General features: G+C 53.8%; 1 protein-coding gene across 1 annotated transcript in view; it reads right to left on the bottom strand.

Annotated features, from left to right (window-relative positions):
• Positions 1 to 996: 996 nt before the first annotated feature.
• The window catches only part of CFAP65 (cilia and flagella associated protein 65), a 41,303-nt gene continuing 20,695 nt past the window's right edge, over positions 997 to 21,604 (bottom strand). The window contains exons 21-32 of the mRNA XM_034786403.1: positions 16,425 to 16,535; positions 14,078 to 14,269; positions 12,616 to 12,774; positions 10,019 to 10,162; positions 9,428 to 9,544; positions 8,685 to 8,822; positions 8,094 to 8,159; positions 6,347 to 6,561; positions 4,620 to 4,766; positions 3,643 to 3,960; positions 2,984 to 3,121; positions 997 to 1,675 (exon numbers count right to left, since the gene is read on the bottom strand). Of these exons, the coding sequence (XP_034642294.1) occupies positions 1,552 to 1,675; positions 2,984 to 3,121; positions 3,643 to 3,960; positions 4,620 to 4,766; positions 6,347 to 6,561; positions 8,094 to 8,159; positions 8,685 to 8,822; positions 9,428 to 9,544; positions 10,019 to 10,162; positions 12,616 to 12,774; positions 14,078 to 14,269; positions 16,425 to 16,535 (1,869 nt within the window). The 3' untranslated portion in view covers positions 997 to 1,551. The remainder of the gene's footprint in view (positions 1,676 to 2,983; positions 3,122 to 3,642; positions 3,961 to 4,619; positions 4,767 to 6,346; positions 6,562 to 8,093; positions 8,160 to 8,684; positions 8,823 to 9,427; positions 9,545 to 10,018; positions 10,163 to 12,615; positions 12,775 to 14,077; positions 14,270 to 16,424; positions 16,536 to 21,604) is intronic.

Genomic DNA, 21,604 nt, shown 5'->3' with positions numbered 1-21,604 from the left:
CCCCACACTACAAGGAGGATGTGGAAAAATTGGAAAGAGTCCAGCGGAGGGCAACAAAAATGATTAGGGGTCTGGAGCACATGACTTATGAGGAGAGGCTGAGAGAACTGGGATTGTTTAGTCTCCAGAAGAGAAGAATGAGGGGGGATTTGATAGCAGCCTTCAACTACCTGAAGGGGGGTTCCAAAGAGGATGGAGCTCGGCTGTTCTCAGTGGTGGCAGATGACAGAACAAGGAGCAATGGTCTCAAGTTGCAGTGGGGGAGGTCCAGGTTGGATATCAGGAAAAACTATTTCACTAGGAGGGTGGTGAAACACTGGAATGCGTTACCTAGGGAGGTGGTGGAGTCTCCTTCCTTGGAGGTTTTTAAGGCCCGGCTTGACAAAGCCCTGGCTGGGATGATTTAGCTGGGAATTGGTCCTGCTTTGAGCAGGGGGTTGGACTAGATGACCTCTTGAGGTCCCTTCCAACCCTGATAGTCTATGATTCTATGATTCTATGTGCCCACAAGATGGCTGGAAAAAGGGGTAGAGATGGGAGGCCAGAGCTGTGTCTTGCACCCTCGTGTTACCCCACGCAGGAGCTGGCAGGAGGGGTGGGGCTCCTCGGAGTGACTCCCCCTGCCCAGCCACTCCCCAGAGCCCACAAAGCCTGGGAGCAGGGGAGGTCTTGGCCGGGAGTCTGGCTGAACCATTTGGTACTTTTACTAATGGTGCTGGTGCCACCTATTGGCAATTGCTAACCCTGCTTGTTTAGGGCGAAGCCTCTCTCCTCTGACACTCGGGTCTTGGCCCTGTTCTGCCTGCCAGGCCACGGGGTGCTGAGGGCGAGACACAGACAGGCCATGCACAGTCCCTAGGGGTCCCAATTCCCCTCCCTCCCGGGGGAGCAGCATGCAGGGGCCAATGTGCCATAACAGGACTCCAGGCGGCAAGGGGGACACCCAGCACTGGCAGGAGCTCAGTCCGGACGCATTAGCCACACCACACTCTCCCAGAGAATGGCAGGGCCATACAGCCTGTTTTATTTGGGGTAGCACCCGAGGGAGTCAGCTGCAGCCAACCAGGTAGCTGCACGGCGGGCGGGCCGTTCCTGAGCGGAGCTGTCCCAGTTTCACTGACGTTGGGCATGGAGGCAGCAGAAGGCCCGGGTTCCTGCCGCCACTGCAGAGAGCGAGTGTGAACCGGAACAGCGCGCAGGGAGGGAGTCATCTGCGGCAGGCTCGATTTCAAAGTAGGCGGGTTCAAAAACCACCTCCCTCCCCCAGGGATGACCTGGGGCATGCGGGGGACACATCACCGGCAGAGTCCCGCTCCACAGGCCCTCCACGCTCACTGCCAGGTGGCTGAACTCCCCTGGGCACAGCCACCCACCTCCGGTCTTAGGGCTGGCTCCTCTCTGACCTGGCCAGCAGTGCAGAAGGCCTGGTTCCCAGGAGCCGGCTGCCGTGGGGGATTCCAGTAGGGGCTGTGGCCGCTGCCGTTCCTCAGAGAGCAGACTGAGTGCTGAACTCGGCTAGCGTGGGCAGCGGTTCTGAGCCACGCCAGCCATCTAGGTGGACAGGACAATCTGAGGGTAACCCTCGGTTTCCTTGCCTTCAGTGGGGAGGCTGGGCCCAGGCCCTGCCGTGCGCAGCAGCGATGCGGGGTGACCAGGCGTGGCTGGGCTGATGCCTCTGAAAGAGAAGAGATTCCCTTTGGATCTGGCAGCCTCCGGCCTGTGGCCTTTCCTCCTGCAAGTCACCCTCCTCCTCCACCAAACAGCCCTGGGGGATCCAGCAGGAGGCGCTGCCCCCGTAAGGCCGGGAGATGGGCAGGCTCTCACATGTCAACCACCAAGCCTCTCCCACCCCATCCCAAACACTGCCTCTGCCCTGCCCACAATCCCCGTCCTCAGCACCCACAGCTGCCTCTTCTCTCGTGCAAAGGGCTTCTCAGTGCCCAGCCCTGCTGCATGAAACCACTTGGCGCTGCCTCCCTTGGCCTCTCTGGCCCAGCCACAAGCAGCGGGCGAGAGCTCTGGCAGCTGCCTCGGACCTGTAAGGAAGTGCCCCCTGTAACGAAGTGGGAATGTTCTGAATGTTTCCTTTGACTCCTGGGTGGGGGCCTGTGACGCAGCAGGGAGGGGGGAGTATGGACCTGGGCAGGTGACAGGGGAGTTTGGCTGGGACTGGCTGCATTGGGGGATGGGAGACTGGCCTTGAGGGAAGATACCTGAGCAGGTAACATGAGAACCCAGGAGGGGGATGGAGCCAGGTGACACCTTTGCCCTGGAAACTGGACACAGGCTGGGGGGGGGGGGGGGGGGGGGGGGGGGTGAGGCTGAGTGAGACAGCTGGAGGGAGTTTCAGTTTGGAGCTGGCTGGGGAAATGGAGGGAGGGGCCAGACGAGGCTCTGGGCTTCCTGCCTCCCCAAGATGGACCTGACTTAGGGGCTCCTGTTTCCTGTACCTACAAGCTCTGTTTTAGACCATGCTCCTGTCATCTAATAAACCTCTGTGTTACTGGCTGGCTGAGAGTCACGTCTGACTGCGGAGTTGGGGTGCAGGGCCCTATGGCTTCCTCAGGACCCCGCCTGGGCGGACTCGCAGTGGGGAAGGGCCCGGTGGGGCAGGGGAGGCTGAATGCTCCTATTAAACAGGGGGTAATGAGTGCACTATATGGCTCCAAACGACGGGTGTCCACCCGTCCGCCCCCTTCCCCCGCTGGAAGGGAATTAGATGACGCAAAGGGAGACCGACCCCCCCCGGAGCCCACACTCTTGGCCTGGATTCTCCAGTGCCCTGGGCCATTCCTGCAGCTGCTGGGCACGTGCCAGGCTCCTGCCCCCTCTGGATCCTGCAGCGGGGTGGTGGTCGCTCTCCCTGGGAGGAACCTGCCCATTTCACACATGGCGCATGAGCTGCTGGCAGATGGGACGACAGGAGTGGAGGTGTGCTACACAGGACACAGCGAGGCCTCTGCAAGGCATTCCCGCCCCTTACCTTTGGGCGGAGGAGGGGGGCAGGGCAATCACCCTGGGACGGGCCGTCAGAACCACCTCGCCGCGGCTGGCCTCCACCATTATGTTCTGCAGCGTGTTCTCCAGCACCAGCTCCAGCAGGTTCCCGAACGCAGGCAGCCTAGAGAGCCCGGAGGTGCAGGCTGGGGATGTTTAATGCCGCAGGAGAGGTTGTCCATGGGCGCAGACCCTGCGGTGTGGGCAGCTGGGTTTCCCCGGCACACACAGGGCCCCAGCAGGTGCCGAGGTGCCACGGCCAGCTGCACTAAGAGCGGAGAAATGCAGCACCTGACCCCACGCCCTCCCCTAGAGCAGCCCAGCCGCCCTCTCGGCACAGACTGTGCCTGAATCGGGGCTGATGGGCGGGAGCCTCCAAACCCTGCCTCATCTGCACTGAATCTCTCTGTCCACAGCTGCTCTCATCTGCAACATTGCATTCGGGGCAGGAGCAATGCATGCTGGGACTTGTCATCTGCTCAGGCCGCACCTCCCTACGCAAGAGGAGGGTGGCTAGCAGGCTGCATGGGAGAACTCAGTGGGTGGCCACACAGAGTGCACGGCTAGCCCACTGGAGGTATAACGTGAGAGAGGGGAAGACAGATTCGTGCTCCCTGCATCACACCGGCCGGGGCCCCTCCTCACCTGGTGATTGTCTCCTTCTCCTCCCGGAGCTGTTCCTGGTGAAGGATGTCACGCAAGCTATCCGGAGGCTCCTCCCCAGCCGCCCTGGGAGAGGTGACCAGGCTCATCTCACATTCTTCCTGCCTCTCCTCCTCCTCTCCCGGCTTGTCCTTCGCACAAGGGGCTGGGGAAGGAGACGCTCTGGAGGAGCCACCCGGGCTTCGCTTCCTGCCCTGATGCTTTGCTGATTCTGTAGTCCAGAACTGGTGGAAATAAGGCATGGGCTCGGCCAGGCTCCTGTTCACTGCTTGGTGAAACTGGGTGTCCTCCAACAGTCCTCTAGGATGGGAGGGAAAGGAACAAAGGGATCAGAAACAACACCTCTGCATAAGTAGACGCATGCCCGCGAGGCCGACGTCCTTGGCAGAGTAATGACCCCTAGGGATCACTGAAAGCCAGCTGCTCTCACTTGAGTCAGTGGCCAGCTTGGCCCCCTGCTAGCCCCGGGGAAGATGGCATCGATCCTGAGTGCCTGTGCCCAGAGCTTGTGCAGCCACTTAGTCTTAATGTAGCGTCCTCCAGTGGGACCTTGCTCTCCGCAGATGGGTGTGGTGCCAAGGCCCCGGCAGGGGAATTGGCACTGCCTCTGAAGCCAGGACAAACGACAGTTCCAGAATCCAGCAAGCAGCTGGGAGCTGCACTGGTACTTACGACAGCTCCTCCCCAGCAGCGAGGGAGCGGACACCCTCTGTTCAGCCATCGCGCTCCTGGCTTAGCATGGCCGGCGATGCACAATCCCCAGGGCAGGGCTCCTGCACTTCTGTCTTCCGCAGGCCCAATTCCCCAGTCCACGCCACTGGTCTGACACAACGGTCCCACCAGCGGAAGGGCAGTAGAACGGAGCGGAGAATCGGGCCCATCTGCAGCAGTCCCCCTCCCCCCGCAGCCCCTATTTCAGCGGGGGGACACTGACTCCGAAAGGAAAGGGGAGCCTGTACCTGATCACAGCAGTCAGCAGGTCAGTCACCACCTGCATCTCCTGTTCGGAAGAGCCAGCCAGCGCCAGAAGAACAGGGTCCGTCCTGACGCCTCCCTCGTCCTTCCTCTTGTCCACAGCCTTGTCTCCCACTGTCTGCTGGAGATGCCTGCACAGTGAGAAAAAGCAGAGGGGGCCTTCGAGACAAAGTACAGTGCCTGGACCGTGGCAGAGGGCCTGAGGGAAACCAGGATGGGATCAGGTAATTAGAGTTGGTAGCATCAAGCAGATCACTAGAGGCTGGAGCGGGGCACCTGGCTCACCCAACCTTGCACCGAGTAAGTTTTGGTGCAGAGAATCATTTTTACCACAGCTCTGAGGATTCATATCAACAGAGCTTTGGAAAGACACGGCCCATCTCTCTCCCGGGACCCCGCAGGATTCATCGGAGGGACGAGGCTGTAGAGCAGCGGGCCTGTGGTGCTGGCAAACAGCTGGAAGCAAAGGGGAACCAGGGAGGGCACAGAAGTGCCAGTGTGGAGCAGAGAGGCACCTCTGGGTGAGAGAATGGACTGAAAGAGCGCCCCCCTGTGCCACACGCAGGCTCTGCGCAGACAAGCAGCAACCACCTCTGGTGACACGTGCAATGACCAGATCAGTGTCGTTCCACAGGGATTTACGGACGCCAATAAATTGCAGCCAGTCTGAAACCTGGCTCTCAGCGCCACGCCTGAGGGACCTGTGCTCCCTGCCCACGAGTCCAAGCAGCAGCCTTGTGCGCCAGCCAACATGCATTACCTGGGCCAACAGAAGACTCAGGGAAGGTGTGAGCAGGGAGGCTGCCAGCAGGAGAGAGGCCATGTGCTGCAGCTCACTCGAGAGAGCTATGATTGAAGCCCTCAATCACCATCCCCCAAAGGGCCCGATTCGCCCCTCCAGAGGAACGGCTCCGATTCACAACAGGATCGGTGAGAGGGGTCTCACGCCCAGGCAAGTGCCAGTGACTCGGGGGTTACAGTGCCTGTGCGTCGATGGGAGAGAGCCGGGAGCTCGGCCCTTGCTTGGCTCCAGGCGCTGAGGGATTTAATGCTGCTGACGACGAGCAGAGCGCTGCCCTGATCCCCACCAGCGGCAGAGCCCTGTACGCACAGATCAGACCATCCTTCTTCCTGGGCCAGGCAGGGAATCAGCCGGTGGGTTCTGAGCTAGGGCTGGTGGCAGCGGAGGGGAAGACAAGGTGCCACTTGGTGGTTCTCAAACTTTTCTCCTGGTGACCCCTTTTACACAGCAAACCTCTTAGTGAGACCCCCCCCATATACATTCAAAACACATTTTTTAAAATATTTAACACCATTAGCAATGCTGGAGGGGAAGTGGGGTTTGAGGTGGAGGCTGACAGCTCGCAACCCCCATGGAATAACCTCGCGACCCCCTGAGGGGTCCCGACCCCCAGTTTGAGACCCCCTGAGGTAAAGGGACACAGTGGCACTACAGATCCCCGGTTTCACTTCCCAAGAGCCAGCTGTCAAACCTGTTATCCCAGCCAGACCGCAGCTCAGGCTGCTGGATTCAGCCTCCCTAAATTCCCCCTGCAGCTCACGGAGAAACATCCGTTGTCACTTCCTGTGCCCATGCAATGGCAGTTCTAATCCAAGGGGCAAGTCGGCGTACACAGGCACGCGTCGTAGCAGGAAGAGCTCTGGGTCGGGTGGAGATGTCATTCCAAACAAGAGGCCTGTCCTTTCTTACCGGCAAAGGAAGAATTTGGGGAGCTCAGAGCAGAAGTTGCTCAGGAAGTCGTCCATGGAATGGGACCTGGCTGTCACTCCAAGGTGTAGCAGATGGGACTTGGGAGGCTCTGGTTTGGCCCACAGTCTACTGGCTTCTTTGTCCATCAGGTGCCTCCTCTGACTGCGGCTGACGGGTGGATTGGGCGCAAGGAGGTTTTTAATGGGGGGCAGAGTCTGTTGGGGAAGAAGAAAAATTAGCCTTTTACTGAGCCTACTGCAGGCACTAACTTCTCCTTCAGCACTCAGCACTGGTGCAGGAAATGACCAGAACTGGGTGCGGATACCTGATCTCACATTACCATCCACACCGTGACCAGAGAAGGAGGAAGCGTCAAAACACGGAGGCCAAAAGGGATGAAATGAAGACTGACCCGTCGGCCCAGGGCCAACTTCCTCCTTACCCTGCTCAAAACCCAGCACCTCAGCCTGACCCGCAGAGAGCTCCTTTCATGGCAGTGTCAGCCTGGGTGATCGGCGCCCAGGTCTGAGTGCCCGGGTTAGTCCAGCCCAGGGGTGAGCAGCCGCACTGCAAAGCCCTGCCCAAGTCACTGCGCACCCCCCAGTGTGTCCCCTGGACTTCTGGAGGCAGACCCCAGAGTTCTCTGTGCTGCATTAAGCTGAGTCCCTCTGATTCTTTCCCAGTGAACTGAGGGACAACTTGTCTGTCCAGCTGGGCACAGGTGGAATTGTAGGAATGCATTGGAAGATTATTGGCACTCGAGTGATTTAGCCTGCATCTTCACTCCAGAGTAGACTGCTACCAGCCCCTGTGAAAGCCTATACCCCCAGTCATGCCAGCTAGCCTCAGTTCACAGCACCGTCAGTCTCGGGTGAGAGGGTTTTGTGTACAGCTGGGAGGAGGTTGGGGCAACACCCGGGAAGAGTTTGTGTTAACTCTGCAGTGAAGACAGATCCACAGGTGAAAGGGCAATTCAGTCTCTATGGTCACGCCCTGGCTTCTCTGCTGACAAAGGGGAATTAGTGACATTTCTGTCAGGGACGCCCCCTCCCTACACATTTCACACCGGGGAGGTGGAGCATCGCTAGCAGGTTCCAATCAGGGACTAGAGAAAAAGCCTGCAGCTTCCACCTAAACTGCTGACCCCTTCTCAGTCATCCCCCTTCCCCAGCCAGCTCCCTTCCATTCCAGTCTGACGTCTGGCGAATGCCCCCAGCCCCACACTCACCCCAGGGATCTCCTTGGGCTGGCTCTGGCAGTTCGAGAGACTCACCATGCTAGATGCACAGAGCCATCTTCAGTCCCAGTCTGTCCTACAGGCCCCGCTCTTCGAACTCCCTGCGTCCTGAAACCCTTTCTAAGGTCACACCCTTCATCTCACAGCCCTTTAGTACAGCCCCCCATGGAGCGGCCCACATTCGAGACACCCCAACACGCTGCCGATGAACCGCGTGGCAGACAAATCCCTCTGTCCACGGTGCCAAACCCTTCACCCAGCAGCATCTGATCTCCAGCCATCAATGTATGTTTGGCTCTAATTTAACCCACCTCTTCTGTAAAGCTAGCAGCCGACAGTCACAGCCAAACAGCCTAATTCTTCTATGTACCAACGCCTCCCCCAGCTTGGCAGTCTAGCCTTTCAAGCTCCGTGCTCCCCAGCCAGCCAGCCAGCCTCCTCGCCCCGCAATCCCCAGTATCTCACTGCTGGGCTGGGCTCATTCCACTTGCGGGGATGGAGCCATCTTACCTTGCACTGTCTGGTCACAGCAGGCGACTTAGCGAGTTTTTCTTCTGCCAAGGAGTCTGCTGAGCTCTAGAGGAAGGGAAACGAGAACCAGGTTGTGTTTTACCCCCTCCCAACCGCAACAGAGCAATCTCACTCCCCAGCTGGTCAGTTTCCAGAGCCTCCGGTTCTGCTCTTCACCAGGCTCTGATCAGATATTCCCTTCCAAGTTTCAGATGATCTTTAGTATAGTAACTTCAGAGTTTGCTGGCCAAGGATCATTATGATTTCCTTACAAAACTACCACATAGGCCAGCCCTTCTCCAGTGTTCCACACGCAGCACAAGGGTCTGAGGTATTCTTGTGGGTAAATCAAAAGACTAGGAGCCAAGATCATCTTGGGTTCTAATAGCCAGGGAGCAACTGACCACGTGCGCGTGGGAAAATCACATGACCCCCTTGCCCGTCATCGGCCCAGCGGGGTTTATTTTTAGAGACGGTTCCTCACTGAAACCCAGATGCTTCTCTGCAGCTGAGAAGCTGGAAAAACAAATTACACACAAAGAAGCGTCTTGTCCTTTGGGGAGCTGAGAATCCCCAGGAACTGTTCCTTACTCTGGCATGCTGCTTCAGATTGGTCTCGGCCCCCAGGTCCTTCTCGGTGATGGTGAATTCCACAGTTTGCCGTTGCTTCTCAGCCTCCCACTCCTGGAGCGCCTTCTCGTACTTAGCCAGTGGCTGCTGCATGACAACCTAGGAAACCAACCCTAGATTAGAACGAGCAAGGCCAGCAGGAAGGTGTAGAGAGCTGTTCTTGCCACATTCTTCCTGCAACGGTGTAAGACCATGGACAGCGTATGGTTCACTCTCTCTGGCTCATAATACATGACCATCAACAGTCATGCGAGTCAGCATTCAAACCCGCGGTGCTGGACAGAGCCTTTTCCCTTGCCAGGCCTTCCAGTACCTCGGAGGATATGCCTTGAGTGCTGCAGAGAGGTGGGCCGATCTCATATCACGTGAACCCAAGAGAGTATTAGCAGCAAGGGTGCATCACACACTCGGCTCCCAGCAGTACAAGAAGCAAGTGCCCCAATTCAGTGATTGCCCCATGCCAGTACATTAGTCATTACACAAGCATTTCTCACCGTGAATCTTAGTGTGACGAGCCACGCCTCCGTCACGAATGGGGATCGAACCCCGAACGCCCAGTGCTAAACACCAATGGGCTCCAGCACGTGAGCGAAAGGAGAACTCTGTTGTCAGTAGTAGGCTGTTAGCTGCTGGGGGCAGCCCTAGAGGGAGACATGACGGCATCACTGAGCCCATGAAAGCGGCAGGAACCTCCCATGTCTCACCTCACACACCAGATCCACGTTGTAGAAGCATGCGTTCCCAGACGCTTGCAGCGTGATGATGCAGTGGGTGCTCTCCCCGGGCTGCACGACCCCCATCTCCGGTACGATCTGTAGCATCTAAGACACAGTGAGGACTCATTACAGTGACCTGTGTCCGGTCTCTCTCTCCTCACCGGCTGGGTAACACAGAGCCTCGGGAATTCTCCCAGGCTGCCCTCCACATGAAATCACTAGACCTGGGAGGGATCCTGGATCCACATTTAAAGAGCCACCACAGGTTTCGTTGGTGTGGTAGGGTGATGGGGACCCAGGCTTCCAAACAGGAGGCGTGATGCACTACTGCTGATTCTATGCAGATAGAACTCCACTCAAGTCCAGTCTCCAGACCTCCCATTTCCTATCTTCTTCTGAGCTCTTGTGCTTTGCCCAAATCCCCAGTCATCACCTTCAGGTTTCTAAGTACCCTTCTTCCCCCATGTGCTAATGTACATGCCACCTCCATCAGCCTGCCAGCTCTCCCATTGTTCTGATGCAATCAGACAGCAGGGCCCTTTCACGGCCCAGTGTTGCAGAGCTGAAAGTAGAACTTACCTCGCTGGCGTTAGAAGTGCCAACGTGCCAGGCAAAGATGACTGCCTCGCTCTCGGAGGCATTGTTGAGAAAGACGAGCCGGCTGGACTTGCTGTAGACTGGGATGTTTCCAAGGCAAATCCTGTGCTGGGATAAGAAGGCTGTCTGGAAAAGAGAAACCAGGCAGAGAAGATGGGTGCACGTCTGTGATGTTATTGATATAATCTGGGACCATATAGATCATTGTTGCAACCAAGGTCCTGTAGTGGCACGCAAATCTTGTATAAAGGGGTCAAATGGGGTGTCTAAGACAAGGTTATGGTTTACTGGTTATGATTATGCTGTCTATATGTGTGTATCACTTTTGTAGTTGGAAGTTATGAATATTGGCTCTATACTGTCTGTATTTCAAATTTATGCTATGCTGCTGGGTGACATCCCAGACAAACTGGTGTTAGCTCTGCCTAGCCTGCTTTATGGCCCATTAAGGACCATCAGCTATACAATGGACCCATTGAGAGAAGGCAGATACGCCTTGAGACTCAGCAAAGTATGCAGGAACTTGCCCATGTGACTCCAAACTCCATTTTCCTGTAATTTTCCACAGTAAGAACAAAGAGGTGTTCTTACACCTGGAAAAGACTATATAAGGCTGATGCCTCATCTCCATCTTGTCTTCAATCCTGCTTCTTACCTCTGGAGGGACTTTGCTACAAGCTGAAGCTTTGAACAAAGGACTGAGGACCCATCCCAGCGGGGGATGTATTCCAGAGACTTGATTTGAACCTGTAGTTTATTCCATTGCTGCTGCAAGCCTGAACCAAGAACTTTGCCATCACTGTCTGTACTGGGCTATCTTGATTATCACTTCAAAAGTTTTTTTTCTCTTAATTAATTGGCCTCTCAGAGTTGGTAAGACAACTCCCACCTGTTTATGCTCTCTGTATGTGTGTATATATATCTCCTCAATATATGTTCCATTCTATATGCATCCGAAGAAGTGGGCTGTAGTCCACGAAAGCTTATGCTCTAATAAATTTGTTAGTCTCTAAGGTGCCACAAGTACTCCTGTTCTTCTTTTTGCCATCACTGTATGGAATTGATTCCCTTTAACCAATTCTAACTCTCATCTCTATCTTTTTCTTTTATGAATAAACCTTTAGATTTTAGATTCTAAAGGATTGGCAACAGCGTGAGTTGTGGGTAAGATCTGATTTGTATATTGACCTGGGTCTGGGGCTTGGTCCTTTGGGATCGTGAGAACCTTTTTCTTTTACTGGGGTATTGGTTTTCATAACCATTTGTCCCCATAACGAGTGGCACTGGTGGTAATACTGGGAAACTGGAGTGTCTAAGGAGATTGCTTGTGAGACTTGCAGTTAGCCGGTGGGGTGAGACCGGAGTCCTCCTAGTCTGGCTGGTTTGGTTTGCCTTAGAGGTGGAAAAACCCCAGCCTTGGGCTGTAACTGCCCTGTTTGAGCAATTTGTCCTGAGTTGGCACTCTCAGTTGGGTTCCGCCAGAACTGCATTGTCACAACGTCCCAGAGAGATAAGCAGATGCCCAGCTCCACCCTTATCTGTCTGATGTCGGGCAATCGATGGGTCACGTTTGGCTAACACCAGGTACACTAGTCATTTATATAATGCTGGACATACTGTTCCAACAAGACAATTACTGCCTGTTCCAGGGCCATTCCTGTCCTCCAAGGTGGGGTTAGCAAACTGGGGCATGCGGCTCCTCCCACTGCCCTGCCCAGGTTACAAACGCTGTCTCTTTTCGGCAGCAGGAGGCTCCAGGCTGCGCGCTGTAACGCTGGGTTAGGCAAGAGACCTCCCTGGAGCACAAGAGCCCAAGCTAAGCCAGAGTCACCAATCAGAGCAGCTGCTCCTTTGGCAAGTTCTGAACATCCCCACTCAGTGACTTGGACAAAATCCCCACTGACCTGACTGCGAGTTCCAGGTAAGGACTCCATAACTCAGCCTGGCGCAAGGTGCTGCAAACACTAATTAATTACACTGAAGAGTTAGAGAAGGTTAAAAATTTCAGACCCCTCTAGGGACACTGACATGCATGGCATTCTAGAGCACATTGTAAATTGTCCCGTTTGCTTTCCACAAGAGTGCGATCTTCCTTACAGGAAGTCTGCTCCGCTCTTACTAAGACCTTGTCTAGACTACAGGTTATGTCGGTCTAACTTGCATCACGCAGGGGTGTGAAGAATCCACCCCCTGAGTGACGTGACCCAAGTGCTGGCCCAGGAATGAAAGGAGCAGAGCTTTCCTTTAATGAATAAATGACCAAGGAAAAGCTGCTGTACTCACTAAAGGTGACTGTTAGTTAGCTTTAATCTTCAATAACGCGATGGTCACATGACAACACCCCAGCAACCATCTTGATTCGGGTGCCACTGGAGATGGAATTGCGAGTAAATAGTCTTTCAGGACAACAGCTACCGTGGGCAGGAATCTGGCTTGTCCTATATCAGGCCAAGGAGCTCCCCATGCAATCAGAGCCTCTAGAAAAGAGGCCCCCCGCCAATTTCAAACCTTTTCATGCACTTCTGGAATGACTGCCTTTACCATGCTGTGGCTATGGTAATATCGCACCTGGTGCTTACCTGCCCGGGCACTGTTAGTTTGGAAGAACCTGGAGTCACTGAAGGAGACAAGACTTGGTCGAACTGGGCAGTCTCTCCCATAATATGTGGATCGTAGCCTATTCCCTGGAAGGTGATCAGAGCCGAATCTCCCTCCAAGATGTGGATGGAAACATCCACCTGCCACAGAAAGGGCAACAGGGATAAATTCAGGGCTGCATTTTGAGGGACCCCCATACAAAGCAATGTCTTTGCTAATGGAGCAGGACTGCAGCCTCCTCATTTGGAGTAAGTGACCTGTGCAACACTGACTAGCCACGTCCCCCCAAGACCCACTAAGGGCGGGGACACTAGCTGCCTGCTGGGTATGTGGGCTACAGAATAGTACTGTACAACAGATGCCTCCTTGGAATAACTACTTTTGAAAGACTTCCCAGTCTGATCCTACAGCCAATTATGGATGTGTTGCAACTTCAAGGGCCTGATTCTCCTTTGCACCAAGGCCCCTTTACACCACTCAGACCCAGAGTCTCTAGTATTTAGGCTCTCTCTGTTCTCACCCTGTTTCCTCGCCCCACAGTTTCATGGTGGGGCTGCAGGGGGCTCCCTGTCTGGCCACGGGGCCAGTGACACTAGATCCCTGCAAGCTACGGTTCTGGCGAGGCAGAGCAGAGACCCCTGGCCAGGAGCACGAGGATGAGGACAAGCCCCTGGCTGGGGGGCACACCACCCATTGCTGAAGGGCTCCTGCAGCAGTGAGTCATGAGAACGGGGCTGCAGAGGGCAGCTGAACAGTCCCAGTACCAGGAGTGACACCAGGCCCCTGCAGGCGCTAAGTCCAGCAGAGGCTGTGCTTGCCCTCTGTAACCAACAGATGGTTTTTTGTCAATGTCAGTGTGCAGGTGTGTGACGGAGCAGGGAGCAGGGCAGATTTGACCTGGGAATGTTGCAAGGGGGTTGCAGTGGGGATGTGGGACTTCCCTTGAAGGAAGCTACCTGAGCTGTAACCTGAGCCAGGAACGGGGGTGGGGAGAATTAACACCTTCTGCCCGGGAGACTGAACAAAGGAGAGGAGCAGCGGGAGGAGTTTGGAGTTTAGTTTCGGTTGGGGCTGGGTGGTGCAACGCAGGGAACCCCAAGCTGGGGTCTAAGCTCCCTGAACCTCCCAGAGGGACCTAATTGAGGGGGTCTGGTCGTACCTACACGCTCTGCTTGAGACTGTGTTCCTGTCCTTAAATAAACCTTCTGCTTTACTGGCTGGCTGAGAGTCGCAGTGAATCTCGGGAAGAGGGGTGCAGGGCCCTAACTCCCCCACAATCCGCAACAAGGTGAAATCAATGTTTCCCGAGGACAAATGATTTCAATCAAACCCTACAAGCCAAGTTCTGATGTGAACAGAGAGGGCTGCAGGATCTTGGCCTACTCAGCCGCCCCAGGGAAAGTACTTGACACTATCACTCGTTTATGCCGAGGAGCATCTTACAGAGTATGTTCTGGCTTCCAGTGGCGAGAAGACCCACTCGATGTGGCTTGTCATGCCGGGAAGGGTCTCCCCCCTGGGATTCAGACAGACAAATACAGGGTGTTGGAAATTCTCCTCCTGGATTTTCATCACAGAGTCCAGCTGAATTTCATAAGCCACAGCCATGGAGCCCCCGTTGTACAGCTCATAGATCTGCAGGTAACAGAAGAGGGATGCAGCGCTCACTGGTCCATGCTGAAGTTAAACTAGTTAGCAACAGCCCTCAGGCCTCAGATGAGGATTAATGAAGTTCATAAGTCAGGGCATTTAACAGAACAGAGGTTCAGAGGGAGGAGACCCCATAACGCCAGAATTTATAACAGAGGGTCTGGTAGGTGACCACACAAAGCCAACATCTATCACCACACCTACAGACACTTTTTCTGCTACAGTGCCTCCCACACACTATATAAGAACATAAGAACGGCCATACTGGGTCAGACCAAAGGTCCATCCAGCCCAGTATCCTTTCCTCTGACAGTGGCCAATGGCAGGTGCCCCAAAGGGAATGAACAGAACAGGTTATCATCAAGTGATCCATGCCCTGTCACCCAATCCCATCTTCTGGCAAACAGGCTAGGGACATCATCCCTGCCCATTCTGGCTAATAGCCATTGATGGACCTATCCTCCATGAATCTATCTAGCTCCCTTTTGAACCCTGTTATAGTCTTGGCCTTCACAATACCCTCTGGCAAGGAGTTCCAGAGGTTGACAGTGATTGTGTGAAAAAATACTTTCTTGTGTTTGTTTTAAACCTGCTACCTATTAATTTCATTTGGTGGCCCTTTTTTCTTGTATTATGAGAAGGAGTAAATAACACTTTCTTATTTACTTTCTCTATACCACTCATGATTGTATAGACCTCTATCACATCCCCGCTTAGTCATCTCTTTTCCAAGCTGAAAAGTCCCAGTCGTATTAATCTCTCCTCACACGGAAGCCTATACCCTTAATCATTTTTGTTGCCCTTTTCTGAACCTTTTCCAATTCCAATATATCTTTTTTGAGATGGGGCGACCACATCTGCACACAGTATTCAAGTGTGGGCCTACCATGGATTTATATAGAGGCAACATGCTATTTTGTGTCTTATTATTTATCCCTTTCTTGATGATTCCCAACATTCTGTTCGCTTTTTTGACTGCCGCTGCACATTGAGTGGATGTTTTCAGAGAACTATTCACAGTGACTCCCAGATCTCTTTCTTGAGTGGAAACAGCTAATTTAGCCCCATCGCTGTATATGTATAGTTGGGATTATGTTTTCCAATGTACATTACTTTGCATTTATCAACATTAAATTTCATCTGCCGTTTGGTTGCCCAGTCAACCAGTTTTGCGAGATCCTTTTGTAGCTCTTCACAGTCTGCTTTGGACTTAACTATCTTGAGTAGTTTTGTATCATCTGCAAATTTTGCCACCTCACTGTTTATCCCTTTTTCCAGATCATTTATGAATATGTTGAATAGGACTGTTCCCAGTACAGACCCCTGGGGGACACCACTATTTACCTCTCTCCATTCTGAAAACTGACCATTTATTCCTACCCTTGTTCCCTATCTTTTAACCAGTTACCAATCCATGAGGGAACCTTCCCTCTTATCCCATGACTGCTGATTTTGCTTAAGAGCCTTTGGTGAGGGACCCTGTCAAAGGCTTTCTGAAAATCTACATACACTATATCCACTGGGTCCTGTGGCACCTTTGAGACTAACAGAAGTATTGGGAGCATAAGCTTTTGTGGGTAAGAACCTCACTTCTTCAGATTACTTGCATCTGAAGAAGTGAGGTTCTTACCCACGAAAGCTTATGCTCCCAATACTTCTGTTGGTCTTAAAGGTGCCACAGGACCCTCTGTTGCTTTTTACAGATTCAGACTAACACGGCTACCCCTCTGATACTATATCCACTGGATCTCCTTTGTCCGCATGCTTGCTGACCCCCTCAAACAGCCCACCGAACGCAGTTTTACTAAGGTCCAGTGGCAGCAGGCTGCGGGAATCAACAATATAAGCTCGCATCTTATGGGACAATCAATCCAGTCAGCTCTTTGGAGATGGGAACCAGAGTTCAGAGATGGGGACCTCCCGCCCGCCTCCCCAATGCGGAACCGGCCCTACAGCCCATCTCCAGGGCTTTGGCTAGTTCCAGTCTCAAACCACCCATGTGATGGGGCCTCACTACTTCCCTTGAGAGGCTATTCCACAGCTAACACGTGCCACTGCTTCCTTCCCCCCCGACCAGCACAGGCCGGCATTCTAGCTATTTCGCTCTGCCTGCTGGTAGGTGTGAGTCGTGGCCGCTCACCTGTTTGGGCGGGCTGGAGCTGCCGATGGCGATGGGGGTGAACACATGCTTAGTGGAGGTAAAGTGAACGTACCGCTGCTCCCGTTCCACTGTCACGCCAATGAAATTCAGCTATGGTGCAGGCAAGGGAAAAGAACCAGTAATTCTCTCCAGGAAGAGAACATCACGCTATCACAGTTACAGAACTAAATCAGTAATAACAGGAGAGGCAGACAGGAGCTAAGAGGCATAAGCAAGGGAGGTAAATATTACTGACCTGTACATCCTTCCTCTCAGAAGGTTTGAATTGCACCAATCCCCACCCCCCTCCCACTCCCAGCCTGACAGCTGTGAGACAGAGCTTTGGCGCTTTATCCCCTGTACCAGGAGATGGTACCCACCTTATCACGGAAGGGCTGTAAGTGATTGTCCTTCCTCCAGTTCTCAGTCAAAGGTCCTCACGCTCGGTCTCTAAAGCATGGGAGCCTAGAAGCTGCCACAGGAACTGCCAAGCATAAATGTGAAGTGGCAAACCAGTGGAGATATCAACAGTGTCCCCTCTGCAATGCAGCAGGAAGGAACCCCAGAGACTGGGTGTCCTCCTCTCACTAGCTCTACGGAGCCCCTGAGAGAGCAGACCTCAAGCCACACGGGGCAGGGAACTGCAAGCTATAATTCCCCGTTGGAGCGCACCAGAGAAACCCAAAGCTGTTTGATCTAGAGCATGACGGCAGCGTTGAGGGTGGAGACTGCCGAGGAAGCCCCAGATACAGCTGTTGGACAGGATGTAGGCAGGATTCACAAGAAGCTTGGAGGCCTCAGAACTCCACAGCGAAATGGCTGAGCCAAATATGAAACTGTTTTAAGAGCCCAGATGGGAGAACTACTAAAGCAAGGGGGAGACAGGAGCTGTCATGAGCCACAGAATTCCTGGGTTGTCAGAAACCCACAGGAGATGCTGATGTAATTCAGTAGTGAAACAAGAGCCAAGCAGACAAGATGCTGGTGGTACCTCTAAAGTATCTCCTCACCCTGAGCAGGGAGCTGAGCCGGATACAAGAAGAGAACAGGACTAGACAAACAGGCAGTAACGGATTCCCAAGGCACAATATCAGTATTTATCATCTCAAAGCACCGTACAATACTTAGCACCCCAAGGATCAGCGCTCCATTGTGCCAGGCTCCGCACAAATACAAGGGAAGACAGTTCCTGCTCCATACAGTTCACAATCAAGAAAGACAAGCAAGGGTGCCTAGGCATGAGACAGTCCCCGAAGCCTGCACTCTGATGAGAGTGGGAGAGTCCATTTCCTGACTCAGGGAGCCAGGCCTGCTGATTTTATCCAGCGGGCTCTTTCACAGGACTCTGATCCCCAAGGTGAGACACCCGTTCCCCTGGGCGCAGGGGAGGTTACCTACAGGCGGTCGTCTCCATAGAACTGACAACCAAAGTAGCAGGATGGAACTTAGAGAAAGAGACCAACAGGCTCAGGCTTGCTGAGATCAATGCTTTCCTGATGGACTCTGTAGGCGCTGGAAGTCTGCCCGCAATGATTACTGTCTGTCTAAGCCAGGACCGCCCAGAGGATTCAGGGGGCCTGGGGCAAAGCGGGGGAGCTTGTACTCACCGGGCAGCGCTCCGAGTCTGCGGCGGCAGCGGCAGCATTTTGGCAGCGTGGGGCCCTTCAGTCGCTCCATGTCTTCAGCAGCACTGAAGGGCCCCCCGCCGCCGAAATGCTGCCGAAGACCCGGACTGCCACCGGGTCAGGAAAGGGATTCTCAGCCAAGGCTCACGGGGCCCCTGTGGGGTCTGTGGCCTGGGGCAAATTGCCCCCCCACCCCTCCAGGGCGGCCCTGGTCTAAGCATGCAGAGCCCAGAGACAGCAGACACCCACACAGGAGCAGAGCTTGCTCAGAGAATGCCAACTCCACGTAACCATATGTAATGACGAGTTAATAAGCTTTGAAAGCTTGAAGCATTTGCGGGTCCACCCTGTGGATCCACACGCCAGTGGGGATCTCCCCAGGATCCTGCCCTTCAGTGGAAGTGATCGAGCACCCTCTCTGATCTGAGCTTTGGGAACCAGGCTCTATGGCGCAACATCTGCAGCCTGCAGTGGGCTTCCTTTCAAAACCGCTGATGGCGGCAAATTCTGCCCAACCCACTCTCCTGATCCGCCACTGTGCTCCGACAGAGAAGTCAGAGCTGCAGTGTTTTGGATAATGGAGAGTGACCAGGCAAAGGGTTTCCCATGCCAAACGCTACCACCTCTCTGCAAGAGTGGGGCATGCAGGTTCCCAGAGCTGGGGATTTTTTCCTGCAAAAAGTTTCCTGCAGGAATCAATGTGATTTCCCTCAAAACCCCTATAAACCTAGAGTCACCTCAAAGCCAGAACAAGTCACTTTAGACCATTAGCCTGCATCCCAGTGGGAGGGGAGGGAGTGAAGGCCCCACAAGAGACCTCACTCCAGATGAAAAAGGTCACTTATGAAGAGGGGCAGTGCCAGCGGAGGAAGAGAGAAATGGGAACAGATCCGTCGTCTTGATCCTTTCCCACCTGGCTCGCTAGTGATCAGCACCAAGCTATGCTTGGGGCTCAAAGATGGACAAAGAAAATCCATGCCTTGGGTTGGGCCCACCTGCCCCTAACATCATCATACAGACCCCGGCCCGCAAGCAGTCTGCTCTCCAGTCTGGAAGCACACAGATGGCGATGACCCCCACCCCGGAGCTGCTTACTGATGCCATCTGAGATATCCCAGGTTCAGCCCTTGGGCTCGAGGCTACAATGGATTCTCCAAATGGCTCCAAGCCTCAATGAATTCACAGGCATGTGTCTCTTCCCCTTCTTTCCCATGAGTGCAGGCAGAGAGCAATCTTCTGCACCACTCCTGCTCCTCTTGAGAGGGGAGGAGCCATATTGAAAGGTGTGTTGTAAGCAAGACACAAGCAGTAATTCTTCCGCTCTGCTCCGCTCTGATTAGGCCTCAACTGGAGTATTGTGTCCAGTTCTGGGCGTCACATTCAGGAAAGATGTGGGCAAATTGGAGACAGTCCAGAGAAGAGCAAAAAAAATGATGAAAGGTCTAGAAAACATGAGCTCTGAGGGAAGATTGAAAACATTGGGTTTGTTTAGTCTGCAGAAGAGAAGACTGAGCGGGGACATGATAACAGTTTTCAAGTACATAAAAGGTTGTTACAAGGAGGAGGGAGAAGAATTGTTCTTCTTAACCTCTGAGCAGGGGTCACAATGTGTTCATGGTAAAAATGTTGAGGTCCATGGTAATTTTTCAAGAAATGTTGAAAATGTCCGTCACTAAGTACGGTAATTTTATCAAGTGTCCGTCGCGCAACATGGTAGTGCCGACCCCTGCCTCTGAGGACAGGACAAGAAGCAATGGGCTTAAATTGCAGCAAGGTAGGTTTAGGTTGGACATTAGGAAAAACTTCCTGTCAGGATGGTTAAGCACTGGAGTAAATTGCCTAGGGAGGTTGTGGAATCTCCATCATTGGAGATTTTTAAGAGCAGGTTAGACAAATACCTGACCGGGATGGTCTAGACAATACTTAATCCTGCCTTGAGTGCAGGGGACTGGCCTAGATGCCCTCTCGGGATCCCTTCCAGTCCTACGATTCTATATCATGCTTCAGCTCCTGTCTCCCTTTTCCCCTTCTTTCTCTCGCCCCACAATGTATCACTGCAGGAGAGGGAAAGCGTGGGGCACGGGCAGCTCCTTTCTGATGCAGCATATCAGCACCCTTGTCACACGGGTGCTCCGTAGCCCGTACGACACTTGTGAGTGCACTGGGGGGAGGCGTTCCCTTCAGTGCACTGATGCTGCATTTGCCCCTCCATTGGTCCAGGTCTCCTTGAGCACAGGGGCCGGCGCAGCTCTCTGTGTATTGGCTGCGGCAGCTCCTCCAAGACTCCGTCAGCATCGTTCCATTCTCACTCTCCTCTGCTCCTCATTCTGAGGCAGGATGGTGGCCACTGGTCTTAAGCCACCAGAATCTCTACTGGGCAAGGCAGGGCCATGTGCCTCTGGAGCTCTAGGCCTAATCCCTCGCTGGCTGGCTGGCAGAAAGCTGCCGGCCCCTCTCTGGAGTGTGCCAAGCCGGCATCGCACAGGGAGCCCATCCAAGGGTTTCAGGGAAAGGTACAGTTAAGCCACTGTTTGGACAATTTGTTCAACGGGCTGCATTTCCAGCTGACGATAGCCCTAAAAGAAAGGAACGGAAAATAAAACGTGATGTGAACACAAAGCTCTCGGAGGAAACCTCAGAAACAGACAGGAAGGCTCAGAGGGGTCTGAGCCGTGCCCGGCAGAGCACAAGGTGACTTTGGCTCAAACTGAGAGAGAGAAATTAGTTCCAATCTCGAGGAAACCCTCAGAGGAAAATGCAAAACAGGAGCAGCTCTGAGCTGCTTTAGTGATCGGCAAGGCAGGGAGAATGAGTGGCAGCTCCTCAATCATGGGTGGGGAGAAAGGAACTGACAGCTGAAGGCACGTGGCTGCTGTCCCCACCTTTGCACAGACAGGACAGAATGTACTACCTGCTGGCACTGGGGGAACAGCTGCCTCCACACCTCAGAAGCTGAGGAAGATCCTGCCGATCACATGCTGGAGCCCAGAGCAGCTGGTGCTTTAGGAGAAGGCCCATCTCAGAGGGATTTGAAATGAGACAGCGTTGATGAGGAGGAGCGATGAAGGGAGGGTCAATATACCAGAGAGAGGCATGAACTGCAGAGGTGAAGACTCTTGCACCAAATGTGTGAAGCGGCAAAGAGGAGGCCAGTGTGAGACTAGGAAAGGGCGTCTGGAAGCAAGCAGAGAAACAAGGTGCATGAGATACCACAGAGTGGGTAAGCGTGTGGACGACTGAAAAACCAGAGAGGCCGTTTTGAGCTGGCTCCTGAAAGGAATGTGGCACCAGCGGAGCCGTCTAAGAATGGGGTCTGTACAATGTAACAATACGTCGGGAGGAATCACAGACCCCCTCCAAGGAGAACGCCAGCGGGGTTCAGGTTGCAGGACGTTGGCACTGACATGTATAGCCCACTCTACAGGGCTGGATTGATAAAGGACAGGAACAGAATTAATGCCAGCCAACGCGGTTTATGGAAAATTGGTCTCGTCCAACAAAGTGCATTTTAAATGCATTGAGAACTGGCTAACTCACAGGTCTCCAACAATAGTC

The sequence above is a fragment of the Trachemys scripta genome, chromosome 11 (genome assembly GCF_013100865.1).
Source record: "Trachemys scripta elegans isolate TJP31775 chromosome 11, CAS_Tse_1.0, whole genome shotgun sequence".
In the NCBI taxonomy this organism is placed as follows: domain Eukaryota; kingdom Metazoa; phylum Chordata; order Testudines; family Emydidae; genus Trachemys; species Trachemys scripta.
This window is presented reverse-complemented; position numbering and strand designations above follow the sequence as displayed.